General features: G+C 34.1%; 2 protein-coding genes across 5 annotated transcripts in view; one reads left to right on the top strand and one right to left on the bottom strand.

Moving 5' to 3' along the window:
- The window catches only part of LOC141486918 (misshapen-like kinase 1), an 83997-nt gene that overhangs the window by 15778 nt on the left and 48657 nt on the right, over positions 1–19562 (top strand).
- LOC141479875 (uncharacterized) lies at positions 5063–7108 on the bottom strand. Of its 4 annotated transcripts, XM_074185505.1 has the most exons (5): positions 5820–7107; positions 5673–5768; positions 5560–5592; positions 5416–5505; positions 5063–5362 (listed from the first exon to the last, which is right to left on the bottom strand). In XM_074185505.1, the coding sequence occupies exons 2-5, from the start codon at positions 5742–5744 to the stop codon at positions 5129–5131; spliced, it is 429 nt and encodes a 142-aa protein (XP_074041606.1). In that variant the 5' UTR covers positions 5745–5768; positions 5820–7107; the 3' UTR covers positions 5063–5128. The 4 variants fall into 4 exon arrangements, with proteins under 4 accessions (XP_074041606.1, XP_074041604.1, XP_074041605.1 ...); XM_074185503.1 differs by having other exon boundaries at positions 5673–7108; XM_074185504.1 differs by having other exon boundaries at positions 5063–5350; positions 5673–7108.

Genomic DNA, 19562 nt, shown 5'->3' with positions numbered 1-19562 from the left:
CAAATGTATCCTGAATTAACACCAATAAGCGAGAGGAAGTTTGTAAGATTACAAAATAATTTCCTCAACTATGGTTCCATGTTAAAATCGCCTTCAACATTAACAAAACCTGTTACTTCAAATGAGGACAATACTGTTAACGTTTTGGCATATTTTTATGCATACAACGAATTTTGAAAAATCACGGAATGCATCCGTATAAATTTACCAAAGTTCAAGCTCTAAAAGCAGAAAACTCGAACGTAAAATGCATTTTTGTGAATCCCTTTTGATTCATACACAGGAAGATCGGGAATTTTTGTCAAAAATAATTGGGAGCGACGAATCAAAATTTACGAGGGATGGTATTTTCAATAGAAGGAATAAACATTCTTGGGCTGATCATAATCCTCATGTTACAAAAGAAATGGGTTTTCAAGAAAAATTTGACCTGAATGTTTTCTGTATTCTGAAGAACAATAAAATTAGCTTTTATATTTATGAAGACACACTGAATGCAGAGAGATATCTCCAAATATTAAGGACGACTGTAACCGATTTTCTTGAAAATTTGCCTTTAGAGGAATATAGGAATTCGTGGTTTCAACTGGACGGAGCACCAGCTCATTCCACCCAGGAAGTCTCCAGGAAACTTGACGAACTCTTCGACGATCGTTGGTTTAGGCGTTTAGGGCCGTGGTATTGACCACCGAGATCACCCGATCTCACGCCACTTGACTTTTTTTATGGGGTGTTTTAAAAGAAAGGGTATACAGTACTCCAGTGCCTACCAAAGAAAAAATGCGACGGCGAATAGTGCGAAGTATTGAAGATCTGGATCCCCAGGAAATTGAAAAAGCAACCACAAGTAGCGTACAAAAAAACATTTTAAAGTATTTAGAATGTAATGGACAACATTTTCAGCATTTATTGTGAAAATGAGATATTTTGTTTACAATTTTGTTATTTTGAATCATCCTATTCTGTTATTGTCTGTACTTTCACATGTTTTCTCCCACAAAATCTTACTTTTTACCTAAAAATGACTGATTTTTGGTACAGTTGTTCCCTGGAAACTTTGAACCATAGTTAAGGAAATTATTTTGTAACCTTACAAACTTCCTCTCGTTCATTGGTGTTAATTCAGGATACATTTGGTTGAATTTTTTACACGTTCTGACAATGATTTGATCACTTTGTTCATGTGTATAATAAATAATTTCATAAGAACTTCGTTTGAATAATCGATATTTGCATTCATTTTGGAAGATGATTCGAAACACCGTCGATAACTTTTTTTAAATTACTTATAAAAGTAACCGAACCGCTATAAGCTTGATAATTCCACTGCTACCTAAATCCAAATTTAAAAAAATGTTTCTAGAAGAAGCGACTTTATTGAGAAAACTTGACGATTCAGGTATAGGGACATGATATATCATCTTGAAGCATTTTTCACCATCTTTCAATTTACCGAGTAATATACAGGGGGTTTCATTTGAAAAAATAGACTTTTGACTACTTTTATGCACAATGGAAATAATAGTAATTTTAGCACGTCCTGTATGATATGGAGTCGATTTCTTGGTGTTATTAGAATATTTCGAGTTCGTCCAAACTATCATCAAAATATCAACTTTTCATGAATTGAGAGTACTGATGTACTTAATTTCAATTAAGGCTATGTTTTGGACCATATTTAGCACAATTTATTTTTTATCTCGAAAACAGATAGAGATAGGTATAGGACATTATTAACCATAAAGTATTAAAATACCAGAGCTATTTCAAAAATGTATTAATATACGGGGTGTTCCATTTGAAAAAATAAAGTTGCTAGGACTTTTTGATGGAAGTGGTAACGCCGCAATGCTGAAAATATTTTAGATCGATAGAACAGGTAAGGAAATGTGAGAGGTGAAATTTTCAGAAAAATCATGCTTTGCGTTTTCCAGGAACGTCTAACCTACCATCGACCGTGAGTCACGCTGTATACACTTGATATATAATACTGATTCTCGGAAGCTAGATATCGGAAGACCAAGAGGAGCACATGAATATTGCAAACGACGATTGGAAATCAAAGAATAATTAACCGGTCTACCACAAATTTCGAAACATACTAATATCAATGGATAAATGATGAAAAGTAAATTATTCACTTCTGAGAAGAAATTATTCATTACCTTCCAAATATTTGATACCTCTTGAGAAAAATACATTTTGTCACATTTTTTCTTTGAAAAAAATCGAGATTCATTTTGATTAGAATCAATCTAATTTTCTAACTATTGCAAATAAGCCATTATGGCTGAAAGTTATATATTTTTCAAAAGTTTTCATATGAGTTTTTTATCAGGTTAATCAAAGACAGGAGGCTTATTTTGATATGAAAATGTTAAAATGGTAGTAAAATACTTTTTTTCTCATGTATATTCAAAACGTTTGAAATGAAAAAAATCAACGGAAAATAAAGTAATGAAGTAAGACATATGAGCATATACATAAAAAAATTATAAGTTTATTCCATGTGGTTACTGTTACCTACTCTTGACAAGCCTCATTTTCTCCTGAATATTATAAAGCAATGTTTTTACCCTGACCAAGTCCTTTTTTTGAAGTATACCAATATGCTGATGAATAAATTGTTGACACTCGTGTTTTTTGGGGGTTATCTTCGAACGAATACATTTTTTAAACTATTGCAAGGCAATGTCTTTTTCTCCTGTAGTCCAACGAATACATCCATAACGTGCTGTTATCGAAAACTGTATACTTCTTTTTTTTTTGTAAATCTCATTTTAATTTTTTTTTTCTGTAACCCACCTTCTATTAATATCATTTTCCCTATCCTAGTGTTGTTCTCTAAATATTTTCTTATCCTTCACACGATTAATGAAAATTCCCTAATACTTTCCAATAAATATGCATTTCGTTCCTTAGAGTTGAATGTTTCGACATTGTTACTATCATCTTCATCATTATAAGTACTGTAGTACTTATAGAGAGATTACTCTCTAATTCAAGTTCATTTAATGATTTTCCTCAAAAGTATTTTCCTGTCTTGGGACAATCTAAAAGGAACAAATGAAATAAATTGATATTGTTGCTAGATACTATCAAAGCTCAATACAAAAATTTAGGTTTGTATGATATGTGAAATAAGAATAAGAAACACTTTATTGTGAAATTTTCACTAAACAAAAAACGCAACACGTGTTTCGCTATACCTATACACGTGTTTCGCTATACCTATACACATGTTTCGCATACCTTCTTCAGGCGTCTCTGTATAGACATGCCAAAACTCTACATCCATTATTTATAATTTTAATTAAACGCCGCGTCGCCATTACGGTATACCACATAAAATATTTTTTACAGTATCAAATATTATCAAGATAATGCTGCTATCTATCTGAACACTTCATGGAGTGAAGTCTCACCTGAAGGAAAAACTACCTTGATATTCCAAAAAGTTATACTTACAATTGTTAACCAACAAAGTTTTCTCCGAATATTTTACAAACAACAATATAAAAAGTTTAAATAATGGATTTAAAAAAACACGTGCTTCTTGGAGCCATTTTAATGAATATATATTTGAGATCATATGATAAAAGTTTATAAAATGAATGTATTTTCCTTATTATGATTTTTTAACATTGAAAATCATTTACGGTCGATTTCATAAAGAAACAAAGGTTATTTTAACTTTGAAGGATACTTCAATAAGGGCCGGTTCCATAATCGATGTTAAAGTCTCCTTTAAGAACTAAAGTTGTCTTTATGCTTAGAGTCGGTTCCATAATGGATTTTTAAAGCCTCCTTTACGTAAAAGTGTCCTTTATGCTAAAGCGTCGATTTCGCGACTTTTGCTCGCAAAAGGAGGCTTTTTGTCAACATAACCACCAATAAATTTCAGTTTCTTCTGAGCATTAAAATGAATTATCGTCGATTTGAGTTGATTTCTTCATATGAAGATGAGGATGAAAATTATGTGGATTTGAGGAAAGTGAAGGCATACAGGAAAAGAGGAGCATACCTGACTACATATAGTGAGAAATAGTTTTATGATAGGTTTCGCCTAATAAAAAATACAGTTTCATTATTGGAGCAAATAGAAAACGTTCTTGCACCTCGTACCAATAGGTATGTCACCATTTACATCCATGATATATAATGTATTGTTCAACGATGATTTGATATAAGATATCATCTATACCATTTTCATGTTTGAAATTTTTAGGGGAGGAGCTATTAAACCGATGCAACAGCTGCTATTATTTTTGGCGATTTTTTGCAACGGGAAACTTCCTAATAACTGCGGGAGATTTCATGGGAATTTCAAAAACTTCCGCATGTAGAATAGTAAAAAAGGTGTTATGTGCGATAGCAGGTCTAAAGAAAAGGTACATAAACATGAGATCTACCAGGGAAGAGATGGAAAATGATGCTCAAAAATTTTATAGAATAGCAAGATTCCCCAGAGTTATAGGTGCCATCGATTGCACACTGGATAGAATAGAATAGATTCGGTCGGAGGTGCCGACGCTGAAATATTAAGGTCTCGCTCATGATCAAACCATTTTTAACAATAGTATTTTGAAGAATGAGTTTGAGCGTGACGAGTATGAGCCATATATTTTGATAGGAGACAGCGGTTATCATCTTGAACCATACTTGATGACCAAGTTGCGCAGAGTCATGAATGAGGCAGAATATTTATACAATGAATCTATAATCAGAACAAGAAATGTTGTGGAGAGACAATAGGGTGTGTGGAAAAAACGATTCCCAGTTCTGAGCTTCGGAATGCGCCTCAAACTCAACACCATTATGGCCGTCATTATAGCAACAACGGTTTTACATAATATGGCTATTGGTTGGAGCGATGAACCTCTACCTGAGTGGCTTGTCCAAGAAAACATTGAAGTTGAAGAAGAACAAGAAGAAGGAGGAGGAGGAGACCAAGATGATGAAAATATATTGAACGGAGGCAGAAACATGCAGAGGCTTATAATAAACAATAATTTTGCAAATTTGTAAAGAGATAATCTATATTGAAATTGTACATAGAAAAAATAAAGTTTCATAAAGAATCATTTTTGAAACATTTACTGAATTTGTTTTCGTAACAGGTCGAGTTTTAACAATTCAATTTCAATATTCTTTTTTCCTTTTCCAACTCGTGTATCTCCTGCTCCCTGACATCTTTATTTTTTTTCAATTCCAGTTCGTGCTTCATGGTTTCTGCCATGACTTTGTAATAATTTTCTTCCGCATCTCCTAATGAACTCTGCATAACAGGTCGCAACTTTTTGGACGGAGATGTTTCATAAGGATTACAATCCGCCCAGTTGGTAACTTTCTGTGAAGCAAACTTCAAATAAATAAATGCTTAACTTGTTCAAGAGCAAGTTTATTTTAACTTACGTTTCTGGAACATCCAGGGATATTCTTTTTTCCTTTAAGCACATTTTTTGATGGGGGTTTTTGATGGCACGAAGGTTTTGCAATTTGCACCTACAATTAATCTCATTGATTTGATTGTAAGAAAATTTGCATCAATATACTAACTTCTTCAGATGGCGTTTCCTCTGCAAGTACCACCTGCAATTTAAAAATCATTGATTAAACATTCTTCATAAAATAGTCAAACTATAAACATTTAAAACCAATAAAATACATACTTCCATTTCTTCAATAAGCAATGGCGGTTCAATAAGAGAGACATCTGAATCTTTTCTCAGATCTTCATCCATCTTCTCCAAAATTGTTTCATTTGCCTGAAACAAAAAATTTTTCATAAATATATTCAAAGATGTTTCAATAATTACTCATATTGTCGTCGCCGTTTGGGTTTGCATTCACAATTTTCAGAATCATGTCCATAACTGGGTCGTCCATCTTCGGTATGAAGAATCCACCACCAGTGCCCTTCTCATATTTTTTCTCTTTCGTCACTTGTTTCCTCGTTTTTGTTTTGAGGTTGTCATATTTTGACTTTAGTTGATCGACACCTCTGAATTCTAAAGTGTTGGTGTTGAATGAAGCGCAAATCCGTACCTATACCATTTCCTGCAATTATATCTAATGTTACATAAAATACTCAGATATGAGCAGTCACATTCTTTACAAACTGGAATGAACTCACCTTCGCAATATTTGAAACCTTGTTTGTTTCTTTGTTCTCTATGAACTTCCTCTCTTCATAGATTTTCTTCACTAACCGCAGCTCCTTTTCCTTACTGAAGGGCGATGCCTTTTTTTTCTTGCAACTGCTTGAAGCCATCAACACGAAAAGAAACAAAGTACTTGAAAATCTAGAGGCAGCGAAGCGTGAAAACGAACCAAAACAGATACATTTAAGCCCACTTTATGTACGCTCAGTGATGCCAACTGTCATTCAATGAAAGAAAACCGCACTTTCAGTAAAGGCGACTTTACATTCGATTATGAAACATTTGGGACATTTAAAACCGACTTTTGAGAAAAGGCGCCTTTCGGTAAAGTGTGCTGTTGACCAATATTATGGAACCGGGCCTAAATACACACATCGGAAAAGTCTAGGGATATTTTTAAAATGGCAATAATTTTTTAGATCGCTTTAGGGAAAAAAAAGTTGACAGGTGATTATTAAACGAATGTAACTTACAACAAAATTTATTAAATGGTCAAAAATACTGAGTGCGCATATGAACAAAACTAAAAAAAAAATATGGCTATTCTTTGGCACCCCGAAAAAAAATCATAATACAAAAAAAATGGAATCAGTACAAAGTATGGCCTCCACGCTGGTTTATTACGGCCCTACATCTATCGTGCATCGACAAAATGAGATTGTAAATGTCTTGTTGAGGTACATTTGCCCATTCAGCGATTAAAAGCTCTCTCAGTTGAAACGTTGTGTGAATGTTCCCCATATGCGGAGTAATTCTTGGTTGAAGCATGTCCCACACATGCTCGATGGGATTCAAGTCCGGTGATTGTGCTGGCCATGGCAATAAATCAACTCCTTCGTTGGTGAGCCAGTCAGTCACTAGACGCGCGGCATGTGGACGAGCATTATATTAGGTGGAAGTTTTCACCAACAGCACCAGCAAACGGACGGACGATAGGTAGAAGAATGGTGTCGAGGACTGTCGAGCTGTGAGGGAGCGATTTGGAAAAACGAGATCGGTTCTGCCGCCTATCATGATTCCGCTCCATAGCATTACTGTACCACCTCTGTATGTTTGGACTTCCTGGACGTGTCTCAAACGTTCATTATTTCCAGGTCGTCTCCACAGTCTTACTCGACGAGAATCTGGATGAAATCCAAATCTGGATTCGTCTGTAAACAAAACTGTGGCACAATCGACTGATAACACTTTGGGAGACCTCCAAACGAAGAGCTACATCATTTTGTCGCATGCCACCTTGAAGAAGTCCTATTCATCATCACTCACATCACTCACCAATGGTGAGTGATGGCGTTCCATGTTAAAGCACAATATTTCCAGTTTAATTGCTGAGCAAGAACTACATAGAATGTACAAACTCGACACTTTCAGATTATTCATTTTAGCCGGAAACCTACAGTTTGTAAAAAACTTGATAAAAGATTAGTTACCTTTTTTGCAGGCTTTGTTCAACCCATAGAAATCTACAGGGTGATCGAGTGTACCAATTTAATCGAAATTAAACGACCTCATGCATTTATTTTTATGATATTTAGTATGTTATAAAAATATCCCTAGACTTTTCCGATGTGTGTATTTTTGATTTCATAACCAAGTTGAAGTAATCTTTAAGTCAAAAACGTCCTTCAAGGTTAAAGTGTAGATTTCTCTACTTCAACTCGCTAAAGTGTCATTTAACTACAACATAACCTCAATTTTTATAATTGAGGTTATGTTGTGCTACTCGCTATGTTTGCTACTTTTGTGTTCTTTTAGCCGTTGATCATAATAATATGAGTAATTTTGAAACGTCTAGCTCAAGTTCATCTGATGAACAATTTATTTATACTAGAAGACCAAAAGTGTATAGGAAAAGAACAGACTGTTTTGAAAAATATGATGAGCTTGACTTTTACCAACGTTTTCGCTTAAAGAAACAAACTGTTTTGTATCCACTAGATGAATTAAAAGAACAAATTGAATTACTAATATAATAAGTAATTTGTAAAATTTTTATTATTAATATAATTATAAATAACTTTTATTTAATTTTTAGAGGTGGGTGCATTACACCATTACAACAATTATTGTTGACTTTAAGATTCTATGCCTCAGGAAATATGCAAATAATCGTGTCAGATTTTATGGGAGTGTCTAGAAGTTCAGCTAGCAGGATTATCAAAAAGGTGTCTACTGCTATTGCCTCACTAGCTCGACAACACATTCGCATGTATGAAAATAATCGAGAAATGGAAGAAGCAGTTGAAAAATTTTATGAAATAGCTTCATTTCCCAAGACCATTGGAGCAATTGATTGCACATTAGTTAAAATTGATTCTCCTGGTGGACATGATGCAGAAATATTCAGATGTAGAAAATCTTATTTTGCATTAAATGTTCAGACAGTTAGCGATGCTAAATTGAAAATAAGAGATATTGTTGTGAGATGGCCAGGATCGGTGCATGACCAAACAATTTTTAATAATAGCAGTTTGAAGCAAAAATTTGAAAATGGTGTATTTGGTCAGTATATGCTAATTGGTGACAGTGGATAATCTCTAAAGCCATATCTTATGACTAAGTTACTAGAACACCTGCTAAAAATTTATACAATGGGTCTATAATAAGGACTCGAAATGTAGTAGAACGTCAATACGGTTTATGGAAAAGACGATTTCCCGTTTTGAGGTTTGGCATGAGACTTGTAAGATATTCATTATAGATACACTCTGTATGTACATCGAGCGGTTGTATATTGTTTTTACAGGAATGTTAAACTACTTTTTGTTGTAATATTTTTTATATTGACATTCCAGTCAGTGGGAAATAGAATATGAAAAGTGAAACATCTTGTTTGATTATTCCAGAACAAATATTTATATTAATATTAGTTGTGAATATTCTGAGTTCCATCAAATTATTGAGTTCAGTATATTACAGTGGCGACGAGGAAATTATGTCACCTCACAAATCACAAGAGGAGACTAAATCATCTGTCGGTAACAAATAAGACAGATGGGTATCCGCGGCTAAGCTAAACAGTGGAGACGGGAGTGGGTTAAACAACTTAGCAAATTTCAAATAGATCTTAATGGGCGCTAGGTAAATTTAATCCTCCAGATACCCTAAGTAACTCACAATATCAATAACTTACCAATTAATATTGGAAATAAAAGATAAAGATCCCCAATATGATTTATTCAGTAATCCTAACTTACATGGATTAACCAACAACGCTTCTAAGACAACAATGCAATATTCACACTACTACGCGATGTTCAAATGTCAATACAAGAGTGCGGTGTATATACCACGAATTCAATCAGCCATAAATTACGGTAGTAACGACGCTCAAAAAACTACAATACGTCGAGTAAAACTACCACGAAAATTGAGTAGGTGAAATCGTAAATACTAGTATCGGATGGTAAGACAAACTCGTTTGCGTCGCGTGAGCTCAGGCGTAGGCGCATCGGTGTCAATCAGCAATCGTGAAAGGAAGAATATACCTCAATTTCCGTTTCACAAATATCTATATCAATCAGGTATCAATAAACTACTCTTAATCAATAAACGATAAACAACACTATATCAACAGGTATCAATAAACATAAGGGCAACAATTATTCAAATATCTCAGTATATCACAAATTTTAAATTAAATCAATTATAACTTGCGTGCTCCTTTTGGCCACCCGGTATATGTTGTTAGGCTACCCCGTGGTTCGACGGAAGTGGATCACCCTGTAGTACTGCTGAGATGGATCACCCTGTAGTACGGCGGAGATGGATCACCCTGTAGCACCACCAAGATAGATCACCCTGTAGCACCGGTGGATCACCCTGTAGTACGGCGGAGATGGATCACCCTGTAGCACCACCAAGATAGATCACCCTGTAGGGCACGACAAGCTGGACCAGTAATGGATCACCAAATAAGATCCAGAAAGAAAATAAAGGAAAACAGGAACCCTTGACGAAGACAAAAAAAAGCAGGAAGAAAAAGCAGGAAGAAAAAAAGCAGAAGAAAAAGCAGGAAGAAAAACAGGAAGAAAAAGCAGGAGAAAAACAGGAAGAAAAAGCAGGAAGAAAAACCCTACGGAAGAAAATTCTCAATCAGAATCAGATGAAACAAGGTGAGATTCAACCCCCATTCAATAGGACTATTTGACTAATCAATACCCCTGGTATATTTTCATCAAGCAAAGTAGCAAGATAACAAGAGTATATTTTTGGGTGCCCTGTATAATCATATGATCCGTAAAAATCAAGAAAATTGAATGAGTGTTGAAACCTCTCTTCAATACTAATATTCATTTGAGATATAACGATGGAATCAGAAATTACTAAACTCATCAAAAACACATTTAATGGTAAAATTCTTACCCTGGCCAAGGGGTTTTCTATACGTTTCTTCGTGTGCGGTGCTCTGCACGGAAGTCCTACTGGGACTTGATGAGTGACTGAGGGCCTTCTGTTTCTTATGAATCTAGAGACGAGAAACGAAGGTTGTAGAATTGAAGAAGTGATATCATAGCTAAGATCACATGAGAGATGCGACAGTGATTCAGACATACCTAATTTCGGAAATCCTCCCACCTGGCACGAGTTCGGTAACCACCACAAATCCTCAAAAGAGCTTAAGTTTCAGACTGCAAATATCCACACCAAAATGACCAATCAGTCTTCCACTATACAATCCTGACTTGTAGAAATAATCCCCGTGAAGGATGGCACAAATACAACCAAATATATCCTACAATCAGTCTGATGGTACCCTTTGAACTCCGAACCAAGCTCACCGAAGGTTAACTTCCAAATACTAAGCGACTGCCACATCTGACAGCTAACCAGTTGTTTGCCACAGTGCATCCAATCTACACAACAAGCACCAAGGGGGCGCTGTGCACAACATCATACATCTATCAATTCCTCCACAGCCACTTGAGACAATATCAACAAGTCCATGACCCATCAAAACTCCTTCTCAAAGCAATGCAACCCCTAAACAACCCTTGACAACTTGAGTAACCGATAAATCCTCCACCCGTGAACAACTGTAGAACTAGTTCGGGGTAAGTCGACGGAACGACACTACGAAAGTTCGGCAGATGTCAACCAACAGCTGTCTTTTAACCTTGTTTACGAAAGTTTACAAAATATTGTTCCAACCTATTTTCAACTATTTACCAATCCTTATTTATGCCATGGAATAGAAACATATAAGGTAAGTCGCCACATCCTTCCCTTTCAGTACAAATATTAGAGCATTCATGTTATGCAGAATATTTACCGAAAATATCAAACAGTATTCAGTAACCCAGAGCTAACTAATATTGTTTTTCAGGCGATATGGCTCTAATATGTAGTAATCCTTCTGGAAGTGTTGAATAACAATCTATGCAAGAAATATTCTCGGAAAGGTATAGAGAATAAGGCAGGCAGCGGCTGAAAAATGATAGGCGAAGTAAACTGAGAAACAAACAATAACAACTATTTCAACCTAGCGAGGAATTTCGGATCTCCAACGTCGATTGGCAAAAGGAGAATGCGTAAGTACTGGTCAAAGCAGTTAGTCAGGGAGCATACATTTATTCTTGTACATTTCAGGTATGGTTTTCTATGGAACGGAAGATTCCCATTACTATGATGTTAAATGAATAAAATCTACTTGTAACTTAATTACATTGTTAATATCCTTTGAATAAAGATCTTAAAAGGTAAGGTAGTGTTTTGAAAGGTCACATAAGAGCAGTTTGATCTAGTGCTAAATTGAAACGTAACAACTAGTGGTGAATTCTGTCGGTGGTATGGCAGATAAAATAATGCAGTATACCGGTCACATTCAGGAGTTTTTAACTTCAGTGTCGGACTGGTCGATTATAAAAAACGTTTGCAAAACTATTTTACGGCAAATTCGATCGTTGAAGAGGATCGTAAACGTGCCATACTTTTGAGTCTTTTAAATGAAGAGGCTTATAAGTTATTGTATGATATGTGCATTCCTATGGAGCCCGAAAAAAAGTCCTATGCGGAAATATTAAAAATGATGGATGGACATTTTCAGTCAGTAGCATCGGTGTTTTCTTTTCGAGAAAAATTTTTCGAGTCAAGGAAAATTACAAACGAAACCCCAAGAGAATGGGCAGCCCGTTTGCGAAGTTTAGTGTCCAAATGTGAGTTCGGAGGTGCTGTGGAAATTGAAAACGCGTTAGTGAACCGTTTTGTAATAGGTTACGAAAACGGACATGTGAAAGATAGGTTGTTTGAAGAAAAAGCTACGGTGTCATTTTCATCGGTAGTGGAAATTGCTTTGTTCAAAAAGTGCTAGTAAGCCATCTTGCTTTAGTGCTGTAAAGAAGGAACCGGAAATTTATTTCAAGGCAACGAAAAATTCCGCGCATGCTCGCCCTTCCACGTCTAAGTCAGCTGGGTCACAAACAGGTGAGGTCAACAGTTCCAGCGGAGGAAGAAAAAAAGTTCAAGCAGCAGGAGGGAGTAAACTTTCCAAATGTACTGTTTGCGGCCGTCGAAATCATGTATCAGATAAGTGTTTTTTTAGAGATTGCTATTGCCATTATTGCAATAAAAAGGGCCATCTAGCCCCATTGTGTCCAAATAAAAAATCTTTGAACAAATCATCGCCGGGAATAATTTTTTAGAATCAGAAGAATTTTCTTTATTTAATGTCGATGGTAAAACTGATCCAGTACTGGTTGATTTATTCATAGATAATAAAAAATTTACTTTTAATTTAGATACAGGTGCTAGTTATAGCGTAATATCTGAAACATTTTATCAACAAAATTTCATCGGCAAATCCATTCAAAATACAGAAAAAGTATTTAGTCTGTATAATGGTCAGAAAATATTTCCTCAAAGCATAGAAGAATCCTCTGTTGAGGAGGTAGAGTTAAATTACGTGACATATTTTTTGGGGAATGAACATTTTCAAATTGACTTTAAGATAGTTTCAGAAGCCACGGCCAAGGATGAAATTTTATCTTTAGTTATTAAAAAAATCAGAGAAGGTGGGATTTGGCAAAATTCAGATGAACGTTTGCGAAGTTATTACAAAATTCGAAACGACTTAAGCATTGAATCAAATTGTTTGTTGTGGAATAATCGTGTAATCATTCCAGCAAGTTTACAGGCAGATGTTTTAAGAAGTCTTCATTTATCCCATATGGGCATCATTAAAATGAAGAGCCTCGCTCGTTCATATTTTTGGTGGCCTGGCCTGGATCACAAAATTGAAGAAATTTGTAAATCTTGCGAAAGTTGCTTAATGAATAAAAAATCTCCCGATAAAGCAAAATTACACCATTGGCCATTTCCTAACAAACCTTGGTCTAGGATCCACCTAGATTTTATGAGACCTTTTCTTGATAAACAATTCTTAATCATTTTAGATGCTTTTAGTAAATGGATCGAAGTTTTTCCTATGACTTCGATTACTTCGAAATTGACAATTGAAATATTAAGATCTTGTTTGCCCGTTTTGGACTTCCTAACCAAATAGTAACTGATAATGGTACTACTTTTTGTTCGGTAGAATTTAAAAATTTTCTGTCGAAAAATCAAATTACGCATACCACGAGTCCCTCCTTTTCACCCTTCCTCTAACGGAGCGGCGGAAAATGCCGTCAAAACAGTGAAAAATGCACTGAGAAATGCTTTCGGCAAAAATAGGAATATTTGCATTAACTTGGCATTGAACAATTTTTTATTCGATTATCGAACAACTCCGCATTGCACTACCCAAGAGAGTCCGGCGAAAATGTTATTAGGTCGTGATTTGCGAACTCGTTTTGATATCTTGTTACCGAAAGAACAAACAGAGATAAGAAATCGAGTGTCAGTGGCACAATATAATCAAAAAATGTATCATAATGGTAAGAGATTTTTGGTGTTCGAACCCGGGGAAGAAGTGACAGTGCGGGATTACCGAAAACAAAACTCGAGAGAGTGGATATAAAAGCGGAAATTGTAAAGAAAATTGGCAAAACAATATATGTAGTACGAGTGCCAGATTTAGGTAATGTACAGTGGAGACGTCATTTAAACCAAATAAAAAAATTTCATTTTCGTTCGTCTGCAATAACAGAAAATGTTAAAAATGAGGAACATAGTTCAAATGACGGACAACCAACTGTTTCTTTAAATAGTGACAATTTAGTTAGCAGTAGACCAAGACGATTAATTAAACCTCCAGATAGATTAACTTATCAATAAATTTTTTTTTTAATAATAATGAAATACAACTTTTTATTTTTTTTTAAGGGAGGAGATGTAAGATATTCATTATAGATACACTCTGTATGTACATCGAGCGGTTGTATATTGTTTTTACAGGAATGTTAAACTACTTTTTGTTGTATATATTTTTTATATTGACATTCCAGTCAGTGGGAAATAGAATATGAAAAGTGAAACATCTTGTTTTATTATTCCAGAACAAATATTTATATTAATATTAGTGTGTAATATTCTGAGTTCCATCAAATTATTGAGTTCAGTATATTACAAGACAACTAGAAACCACAATGGCAGTAATAGTCGCAACTGTACTGCTTCATAACATTGCCATTGATATGAATAATAACTTTACTGAAGAAGATGAAATAGAGGAAGACAATGAAGATGTACTCACCACCAATGAAAAATAATCCAATATAGCAGAAAACATAAGGAATTTGATAAATAATGAACATTTTGCTAGATTGTAAATACTAATAATAATTAAAAATCACAGTTTTATGAAACATTTTATTCATTCTATTGTTTTTCTTTTAATTTTATTTCTAAATCCAATAAAATCATTTTTTTAATGTTCTTCTTCTCTCTCCCTTCTCCTTGATCTCTCCTTCTTCTCTGCTTCTACCGTTTTTTCAAGAAGCCCCTTTTTCTTTTTATAATATTCTTTTTTTGCATTATATAACGGTTTATTTTGGTTGGCTGTAGTTTTCCGTTGGCTTTTCTTTTTAAATTATTTGGTGCATAACTACTCCAATCAATTTTTTTCTTAATATGCGTTTGCTGAGAACAGACAATAGTTAATATAATAAAAATTACAACTGTACCTCACACAATTCAAAACTCACTTTTTTTTACTTGACATGATCCCTGAGGGTGTCACTGATCTAGAAGGTGATATCTGGTTCTCCTCCAATACAATTTGTTCAGTAAATTCAGGCAATATCTAAAAGCAAATATACTATTACATTTTTTGAGGTCTTAACTGAAATATTAGCTTATATAAGCATAATAAATTAAAAGGTTTGAGAAAGAAAGTTTTTAGCTTTCTACTACTCCATCTTGATACAAAAAAATGTGGGAATCTTCCAAAGAAAGGAAGGAAGTAATCAATTTGAAATAAGTAACTCTAACATGGATGTGTAGATCATGCAAAGAAGCAACTTTCAGACACAAACTGGAAGAAAGCCCTCCTGAATCAGCTACTTTCATATAAACATTGAATTACACGAAAGAAAAAAAATCTTTCGAAACAAATACTTTTATATGAACACTGAATTATACAGAAGATGCTTATCTCTACTCAGTTTGTATTCCAAACATTCGTTATGAGTAGAGAAAAGTGTCTTCTGCATAATTTAGTGTTCATATAAAAGTATTTGTTTCGAAAGAATTTTTTTCTTTCATGTAATTCAATGTTTATATGAAAGTAGCTGTTTCAGGAGGGCTTCCTTCCAGTTTGTGTCTGAAAGTTGCTTCTTTGCATGATCTACACATCCATGTATAGAGTTACATATTTTCAAATTGATTACTTCCTTCCTTTCTTTGGAAGATTCCCACATTTTTTTTGTATCAAGATGGAGTAGTAGAAAGCCAAAAACTTTCTTTCCCAAAAATTAATCACTCCTAAAAATATAAACCCTTCAATTCAAATTAAAAAGTTTTTCCAAACTATGGATTAGTAGTGAAAAAAATCAATAACTTACTGATTGCGTAGAAATCTCTGACCTTTCATCTTTGGTTTCTCCTGATGCAATTATTATCATTTCTGAATCCTCTAATAATATATTCAGAATAATTAATATTATACAAGTATGTTCCCAAGAGAAAAAATAACAAATTTCTCTGACAACTATAAGCAGGTTACAAATATATTATCATTCAAAAAACGATATATTTACTTACAGCAAATTGTTGAGGATATTCTTTTTGAAGTTCTTCACTTGAAACTGAAGAATATGCATACATTCCAAGATCCTATAATATCACGAACAATTAATATTTAATTTTATTGCCCTAACCAATACAGATAAAATCATGAAATAAAGAATGTTTTTAACCATTAACCAAATTTTAATTTGGTAACTGTTGAAACAAAATGATTTGGTTATAAAAAAAATGTAATTACATTTATGAAATCGCTATCCAAGCTGTTATTCAAACCCACCACCGTTTTCATATTTATTACATTTAGGGTTGCTTCTGTAACAGGATCTAAATCAATTTTTATTGCGGGACCACCCCCTGTTCCCGTCATATATGATTTTTTTTGTCATATCTTTTCTAGCTTTTGTTTTCAGATTATCAAATTTTGATTTAATCTGAGTCATACTTCTCACTTGTAGATTTCTAGAGTTGAAGCTGGAAAGTACTTTGCGCTAAGCCTTTTCTAAAATCATATTTAAATTTATATTTATAACTACATAAATATATATAGTTTTAATTTATTATTTAAAGCTCACACCCTTCACTCTTGATGAAGTAAAATTAGGGTTATGATTATATAAGCATGTATTCTACAATAAATAAATACACACAAAAAATTGGTTGTAGTTGTAATACATACCTTTTCTGCATTAGTTACTTTATTGGTAGTTTTGCATTCTAAAATATGCTTGAATTTTTCAATTTCTTGTATTAAATTCATTTCTTCCTCTCGAGAAAAATTTGACGAGCGAAGTTTCTTATTATTTTTCAAAATTTCCATTTCTGTCCAAATAAATTGTCTTCACAAAAACAAATAACCAAAACACCAAACACCACAACTCTTAACCTTACTTATTCAAATACTCGCCAAATATGACAAATCTTGTCAAAATCTATGAATTCCAGGTTAACCAACATCTTATAAATTACTTAAAAGATACTTTATAGAAAGGGCACTTTAATATTAATTATAAAACCAAATGGCGGCAACAGCTACTTTAAAGGGGACTTTAGTGTAAAGTCTCCTTTCGGTAAAGTGGACTTTAGATATTGATTATGAAATCGGCCGTTAAATATTTGAAAAGTGATGTGGATTTATTTTAAATTCTATATTCTTTTTTTCACAACTAACAACAGTGGTATAGTCTATCAGGGATCGAACCGGGTCCGAAATTTTCGGAAAACTCCGATATTTCGGTAAAGGTCCGAAATTGCCGTATATTTTTGACCGAAAATTCCGAAAATCTACTCGCCGTAAATTTTTACCATATGCTTATTAAATTTCATAACATTACCAATAATAATTTATCAACTGGGTATGTTTGTTGAATGGCCTGGAATAATAGTTTTTTATTTCCCGACAAATATCGTGGATCTAGTACAAGAAACTTTACATTTACTAAAGCATTTCAGCCCTCCAGACCTATGATTCATATCATATACGATGAGCTTCATCGTCCAGCGTCTTTACTTACTGCAATAATATGTAAGCCAGAATCGTTTAAGAATGTTGGCGTCTGCAATTATATATTATTGCCTACCCATCTATTTCCAGCTAATAAAATAATTTTGAACGATTATGTGATGAGTGAAATTTATGCATTAGAAGAGGATGTTCGGCTGAGTTTCCTAACAAAAGCCCAAGAGCACATCAAAGTAGCCCATATAATCAAAAAAAGTTCTATGAGCAATAATTTCCTTAGTCATGAAAGCGAAAGAAATCAGTTACCGTGGGTCGAATCGCAACACTAGCTCGTGCGTTGCCATTACAAGTTGATGTCGGACTTGTGCAAGATGAATGGCGATTGTTACAACTAGAAGAAGGCGCTGTGCGGTTGGACAAAACTAACTCAAGAATCTATGACTACTAGCGTCATTTCTTCTTTTAAAAACGGTCACTGGAAGGGGCGGCAAAGGTAAGGTCAGAGACAATGAATACAGCCAAAAAGCTTGATACTGTCGAAAACCAAGTTAGAACCAAACAGTCCCAAATAATAACAAAATGCTTCAAGAAAGTGTAATCTCCGTTACTGTACTTTACCTCATTACAAATATTGTAAGTTTTCAAATAATGCCGTTGTAATTTTTTTTATTGCCCAAACATGCAACAGAAGCCGACTGCACTCTGTGTTTAGAGTTTGTGGGTTTCAGGCCAGTCTCAATGTGCAACATTTATAAATTCCCATGCACATTGCGACTTTGCCTGAAACCCACAAACCCGTACCACAGAATGTAGGAGATCCGGATTGTTAAAAATCGAAAATTAAAGTATTATTACTGAAACATTATTTGTGACCAATAAAACTGTTGCACTAGGTAAGTATTCGGGAAATTGAGTATTGCAATCTCCCAAAATTTTTGGAAAATACCACAAAGTCTTATGGGGATTTCACTAATTAATTTTTTCAAATACTAGTGAATTTAAAACAGTTATAATGTTGTTTTTACAAGAAATCTGTCATTTAAAAAATCTCGATCTCCGACACTGAAAGCTTGTACCTACTCGTACGTAGATAGTGAGGAATTGCAGTCCTCTCCGCCATTTTGCTTTTTGAAAACAAAAATTTGCAAAATTTTTTGAGAGGAATCACAGCTAAAACTCTGTGTTTACCTTATGGAAAATTGCCCTATGAGGACTGTACTTCCTCAATATATGCGTACGCGTACTAGTACACGGCCTGAGCTGCTGTCCGAAAATTCCGCAAATCCAGGTTCGCGTTACGAAATTTCCGAAAATTCAAGAACTCCAATTGGTTCGACCTCTGAGTCTATATGAAGTCAATCCGTATAACTAAATGAAAGACTAATGTACCGGATCTGATAAATGTACTAGTTAATACCATATAAAATGCATGTTGAGTTGCACATATAACAAAAAATATTTAATATATTTTTGCTTTCACTTCCAGTTTGGTATTAATTTATGAGCTGGTATAATAAATGAAACATAAACCGATCAATTGAACTACCTGGAAGATTAAACCAGCAACAATTTCTTTTATTTTTGCAATCAGGCAGCTTACTTAAACTTGCGCAGAAATATGACCTCCATAAAGTTAGCAAGGCAACTTGCAGTAAAATCATTGCAATATTATATTGAATAATTGTCGAGAATTTGTCGTGAAAAAAAAATTGTCGCGCATCTCCTCTTTTTTATAAGGGGTATAGTCTAGCTCACATGTACTTTTTTTAAACATTTTTCAGCCCTGTCCAAAAATTACGACCAAGGTGTCATTC

This window comes from Leptinotarsa decemlineata, unplaced genomic scaffold (assembly GCF_025532065.1).
Source record: "Leptinotarsa decemlineata unplaced genomic scaffold, Ldec_3_MD MMD2_tig00026375_RagTag_RagTag, whole genome shotgun sequence".
Classification (NCBI taxonomy): domain Eukaryota; kingdom Metazoa; phylum Arthropoda; class Insecta; order Coleoptera; family Chrysomelidae; genus Leptinotarsa; species Leptinotarsa decemlineata.
This window is presented reverse-complemented; position numbering and strand designations above follow the sequence as displayed.